Below are 6,450 nucleotides of genomic sequence, written 5' to 3'. Positions count from 1 at the left end.
CCCATACTTGCCATGGGGTGCCCCACACATTCTGTAGGGTGCCCCACATTGGCCGTGGAGTGCCCCACATATTTTGGGTGACCCACACTTGCTGTGGGGTGCCCCACGTTGCCGGTGGGGTGCCCCACACTTGCCGTGAGGGGGCTCCACATTGCTGGTGGGGCGCCCCACACTTGCTGTGGGGTGCCCCACATATTCTGGGTGCCCCACACTTGCCGTGGGGTGCCCCACATTGGCCATGGGGTGCCCCACGCTTGCCATGGGGCGCCCCACACGTTCTGTAGGGTGCCTCACGTGGCCCGTGGGGTACTCCACACGACCCGTGGGGTACTCCACCTGGGCCGTGGGGCGCCCCACCCTCGGCCGTGGGGCGCCCCCCAGGTTCCGTGGGGCTCAGTTCCTGGTGGGGAGGCCGGGGGGGCTGGGGGGGCGGCGGATGTTGGCTCGGTCCTTGGCGGCCTCTTCTTCCTCGTCGTAGCGCTCGTCCTCCTCGTCGCTGTGCCGGGGGCTGGAGAGGCGGGAGAGGGCGGGCGAGGGGGGCACCGACGCCGGGCGGGGGTAGCGGAAACCCTGTTTTTTTTTGGGGGGGGGACACCCCAAAAGTTGGGGGGGGACACACACTCAGCCGGATGTCCCCCCCACACACACCTTCCTTCCCCCCCAGCAATCCTTTATGGGGACTCAGGAGTTTGGGGAGGGGGGCAGGAGGTTGGGGGGGGGCACCAACCCCCAGGAGGGACCCAGGAGGTTTGGGGGGGGCACTCAGGAGTTTGGGGAGGGGGGCAGGAGGTTGGGGGGGGGGCACCAACCCCCAGGAGGGACCCAGGAGGTTTGGGGGGGGCACTCAGGAGTTTGGGGAGGGGGGCAGGAGGTTGGGGGGGGGGCACCAACCCCCAGGAGGGACCCAGGAGGTTTGGGGGGGGCACTCAGGAGTTTGGGGGGGGGGGGGAGGGGGGGAGACACGTCTGGGGGGGGGACACACAACACACCGACCCCCCTCAACCCTCCTGGGGACCACAGTGTCTGGGGGGGGCACCCAGGAGTTTGGGGGGGGGAGACACACACAGGGGTCTTGGGGACCCCCACCCAACCCCTTATGGGGGGGTATTTGGGGGGGAGGGGGGGGCACCCAGGCATTTTGGGGGGACTCAGGTGTCTGGGGTGGGGGCAGACATTTGGGGGGGGGGCAGACATTCGGGGGGGACTTTGGTGTTTTGGGGGGGAGCAGGCGCTTGGGGGGGGCCCAGGAGGGGGTACCCACACACTTGGGGGGGGGACACACGACCCAGGCGTTTGGGGTGGGGGGGGGGTGGAGGCAGACATTGGGGGGGACCCAAGTGTTTGGGGGGGGGGCAGGCGTTTGGGGGGGTCTCAGGCATTTGGGGAGGACCAGGTATTTGGGGGGGGGGGGGGGGGGCAAGTGTTTGGGGGGGTTCCAGGTGCGCGGTGGGGGACCCAAGTGTTTGGGGAGGGGGGGGCAGGCATTGGGGGGGGCTCAGGCATTCGGGGGGGGCTCAGACGTTAGGGGGGGGCTCAGGCGTTTGGGGGGGGGGGCTCAGGCATTCGGGGGGGGCTCAGACGTTCGGGGGGGGGGCTCAGGCGTTTGGGGGGGGGGCTCAGGCATTCGGGGGGGGCTCAGACGTTCGGGGGGGGGCTCAGGCGTTTGGGGGGGGGGCTCAGGCATTCGGGGGGGGCTCAGACATTCGGGGGGGGGCTCAGGCGTTTGGGGGGGGCTCAGGCGTTCGGGGGGGGCTCAGACGTTAGGGGGGGGGCTCAGGCGTTTGGGGACTCACAGCGGCCGCCTCGGGGGGTTCGTAGGTGAAGCTCTCGGGAAAGGCTTTGGCCAGAGCCATGCGCCGGGCGAAGGTGTAGTACTGGGGGGGGGAGGGGGGGCACATGGGGGTCAGAGGTCAGGGGGCACAGCCCCCCCCTACCCCCCAGGACCCCCAGAGACCCCCCGGGACCCCTACAGACCTCACAGGACACCCCCCTCCCAAAACTCCCCAGAACTGCTCCCAGGGACTCTCTCCAGAACATCGAGAACCCCCCAAACCCCCCTGAGACCCTCCAGGACCCCCAGGGACCCTCTAAGGATCCCCCCAGGACCCCTCGGGACCCCCCAGGGACCTCTCCAGGACCTCCAAAGTCCCCCCAGGACCCTCAGGAACCCCCCAACCTCCCCAGAGACCTGCAGGACCCCCAGGAACTTCTCCAAGAGCTCCAGAATCCCCAGAAACTTCCCCAGAACTGTGGGAACCTCCCAAAATCCTCCAGAACCCCCAGAGACCCCCCAGGACCCTCAGGAACCCCCCAAACCTCCCAGAGACCTTCTCCGGGATCCCTAAGAACCTCTCCAGGACCTCCAGAACCCCCAGGAACCTCTCCAGAACTTTGAGAACCCCCTAAAATCCCCCAGGACCCATTCCAGGACCCTCAGAGACCCCCCCCCCCCGAACCCTGAGGAACCCCCCAAATCTCCTAAAGACCTTCTCCAGGAGCCCCTTCTCCAGGAGCCCCAAGAACCTCTCCAGGACCTCCAGAGAACCCTCCGGACCCCGAAGAACCCCCCAAACTCCCCAGAGACCTTCTCCAGGAGCCCCAAGAACCTCTCCAGGACCTCCAGAGAACCCTCCGGACCCTGAGGAACCCCCCAAACTCCCCAGAGACCTTCTCCGGGATCCCTAAGAACCTCTCCAGGACCTCCAGAGAACCCTCCGGACCCCGAGGAACCCCCCAAACTCCCCCGAGACCTTCTCCAGGATCCTTAAGAACCTCTCCAGGACCTCCAGAACCCGCAGGAACTTCTCCAGGACCTCCGGACCCCCCCAAAGTCCCCCAAGCCCCACCTCCAGGACCCCCCGCGACCCCCCAGGACCCCCTTAGTCCCCCCCCCGTCTCACCCTGCCCAGGTACTTCCAGTCGAGGAGGTCGGAGAGGCGCTCGGTGCGGTTGCGCTGGACGATGCGCTGGCGCCGGCTCTGCTGGCAGAAGCCGTAGAGGAAAGCGGTGAGCTGCGCGCACGACTCCTCGGGCGCCCGGAACCGCCGGTCAACGATGTAGATCCCTGCGGCGGCACCGCGTCAGCCGCCGGGGAACCGGGGACCCAGGCGACGGGGACCCAGGGACCCGGGGGACAAGGGACCAGGGGGACAAGGGACCCAGGGGACAAGGGACCTGGGGACCCAAGGACCCGAGGGACAAGGGACCCAGGGGACAAGGGGACAAGGGGACTAGGGACCCGGGGGACAAAGGACCCGGGGGACAAGGGACCTGGGGGACAAGGGGACAAGGGGACTAGGGACCCGGGGGACAAAGGACCCGGGGGACAAGGGACCTGGGGACCCAAGGACCCAGGGGACAAGGGACCCAGGGGACAAGGGACCCAGGGACCCAGGGACCCAATGACCCGGGGGACAAGGGACCCAGGGACCCAGGGGACAAGGGACAAGGGACCCAGGGACCCAAGGACCCAGGGGATAACGGATCCAGGGACCCAGGGGACAAGCGACCCAGGGACAAGAGACCCGGGGACCCAGGGACCCAGGGGACAAGGGACCCAGGGGACAAGGGACCCAGGGACCCAATGACCCGGGGGACAAGGGACCCAGGGACCCAATGACCCGGGGGACAAGGGACAAGGGACCCAAGGACCCAGGGGACAAGGGACCCAGGGACCCAGGGGACAAGGGACAAGGGACCCAGGGACCCAAGGCCCCAGGGGATAACAGATCCAGGGACCCAGGGGACAAGGGACCCAAGGACCCAGGGGACAAGGGACCCAGGCAGTTGGGGACTCAGGGGACAAAGGACCCAGGGGACAAGGGACAAGGGACCCAGTGGCCTGAGGACCCAGGGGACAAAGGACCCAGGGGACAAGCGACCCAGGGGACATGGGACAAGCGACCCAGAGAGCCAGGGACGCAGGGAGCCGAGGACCCAGGGACGTGGGGACCTGGGGACCCAGGGGACAAGGAACTCCCCACCCATGGACCCCGGTGTCCAGGACACCCCCACCCCCCCCCAAAAAGGGGACCCAGGTCTCCTGGCACCCCCCACCCATGGACCCAGGCATCTGCGGACCCCCACCCATGGATGTGGGACCCCCCACCCATGGACCCTGGTGTCTGCCCCCCCCCCCCCCCCCATGGATGTAGGACCCCCCCCAGGGATGCAGGACCACCCCAGGGATGCAGGACACACCCCCCCCCCCAGGGATGCAGGACCCCCCCCCAGAGATACAGGACCCCCCCATGGATGCAGGACCCCTCCCAGGGATACAGGACCCCCCCCAGGGATACAGGACCACCCCAGGGATGCAGGACCCCCCCATGGATGCAGGAACCCCCCCCAGGGATACAGGACCCCCCCCAGGGATGCAGGACCCCCCCATGGATGCAGGAACCCCCCCCAGGGATACAGGACCCCCCCCAGGGATGCAGGACCCCCCCAGGGATGCAGGACCCCCCCATGGATGCAGGACCCCTCCCAGGGATGCAGGACCCCCCCCAGAGATACAGGACCCCCCCATGGATGCAGGACTCCTCCCAGGGATACAGGACCACCCCCCCGGGATGCAGGAACCCCCCCCAGGGATGCAGGACCACCCCAGGGATGCAGGACCTCCCCATGGATGCAGAACCCCCCCCAGGGATACAGGACCACCCCCCCAGGATGTAGGACCCCCCCAGGGATGTAGGACCCCCCCCCAGGGATGCAGGACCGCCCCCAGGAATACAGAACCTCTCCCAGGGATACAGGACCACCCCCCCGGGATGTAGGACCCCCCCCAGGGATGCAGGACCACCCCCCCAGGATGTAGGATCCCCCCCAGGGATGCAGGACCACCCCCCCAGGATGTAGGACCCCCCCCAGGGATACAGGACCCCCCCCCCGGCCCCGGCGGGGGGCTGACCGTATGCGGAGGGGTCCGCGATGTGCTCCTCCATGAAGCAGCCGAAGCCCGAGAGGTTGGTGGAGACGCTGGGGATGCCCATGACCGTGCACTCCGCTGGGGGGGGGGGACACACAGGGACACGTTGACACCCCCCCCAACCACCCCGAGTCAAAGGGGGGACCCCCGGCGTCTGGGGGGGGGGACACCCCGCTGTCTGAGCAGCCCCCCACCCAAGGGACACAGGAATCCAGGGGGGGACCCAGGTGGGGGGGGGGGGATCTGGGTATCGGGGGGGGGAAGGTGATGGGGGGGGGAAGTTTGGTGTGTGTGGGGGGGGGACCGGGTGTTGGGGGGACACACGGATGTCTGGGGGGGGACCGCAGGTGTCTCAGGGGGACACTCAGTTGTTTGGGGGGGGGACACACACTCAGGAGTCGGGGGGGACACATAGTTGTTTGGGGGGACACGCAGGTGTCCAGAGGGGGGGGACACAGGTGTCTGGGGGGGTCTTGGGTGTCTGGGGGGGGGACACCCTGGTGTTGGGGGGACACCGGGTGTCTGGGGGGGGACACAGTTGTTTGGGGGGGCACAGAGATGTCCAGAGGGGGGGACGCAGGAGTCTGGGGGGGGGTACCCACATGTTTGGGGGGGACCCCAGTTGTCGGGGGGTGGGGGGGCACACCTGGGTGTCCAGAGGGGGGGGACACAGGTGTCTGGGGGGGACACCCTGGTGTTGGGGGGACACCGGGTGTCTGGGGGGAGGGACCTGGGTGTCCAGAGGGGGGGGGGGACACAGGTGGGGGAGCCGGGTGTCTGGGGAGGCCCCCCCCAAACCTTTGGGGGGACCCAGCTGTCTGGGGGGGACACTTGGGTGTCCAGGGGGGGCCGCAGGTGTTTGGGGGGGACCCTCAGGTGTCTTGGGGGGGGGGGGGACACACACAGGTGTCTGGGGAACCCCCCCCTAAACCTTTGGGGTGACCCAGGCGCTTGGGGGGGGGGGGGGGGGGAACCCGGGTGTTTGGGGGGGGGAGCCAGGTGTCCAGGGGGAAACTGAGGCACTCGGGGGGGACCCAGATGTGCGGAGGGGGGGGCGCGGGGGGGGGGGGGGCAGCCAGATGTGCTCTCACCGGGGGTGTAGCCCCAGGGCTCGTAGTAGGAGGGGAAGACCCCCAGGTGACACCCCCGCACGAACTCCTCGTAGTCGACGGGCAGGAGGGGGCTGGTGGAGGACAGGAACTCGGGGTGGAAGATGATCTGGGGGGGGGGAGGGGGGAGAACGACAGACACAGAGTCATAACCGACCCCCCCGGGACCCCCAAAGCCCCCCCCCCCAGATCCCCCCCTGGGACCCACCCCCGGACTCCTCTTCTGAGAACCTCCACACCACCCTGGGACCCCCAGACCCCTCTGAGACCCCCCTCGAAACCCCCAGAAAACCGTGGGAATGCCCAGACCCCCCGAGGCCCCCCCGAGACCCCCCAGAGACCCCCCAGACCCCTCTGGGAACACCCAGACCACCCTGGGAACCCCCAGACCCTCAAGACCCCCCTGAGACC

General features: G+C 68.9%; 1 protein-coding gene across 1 annotated transcript; it reads right to left on the bottom strand.

The window, feature by feature from the left end:
• Positions 1-253: 253 nt before the first annotated feature.
• LOC309684717 (glycogen [starch] synthase, muscle-like) lies at positions 254-6,148 on the bottom strand (the record flags this gene model as incomplete). The annotated part of the gene is made up of 5 exons (XM_082500584.1): positions 254-570; positions 1,794-1,874; positions 2,901-3,064; positions 4,913-5,008; positions 6,022-6,148. Coding segments are annotated over 5 exons (645 nt in total), but the record flags the coding sequence as incomplete, so codon positions are not given.
• Between the last annotated feature and the right edge of the window lie 302 nt (positions 6,149-6,450).

Source organism: Vanellus vanellus (assembly GCF_965231255.1).
Source record: "Vanellus vanellus genome assembly, contig: HAP1_SCAFFOLD_2468, whole genome shotgun sequence".
NCBI lineage: Eukaryota > Metazoa > Chordata > Aves > Charadriiformes > Charadriidae > Vanellus > Vanellus vanellus.
Note: the sequence above shows the minus strand (reverse complement) of the source record. Positions and strands in the feature narration are given on the sequence as shown.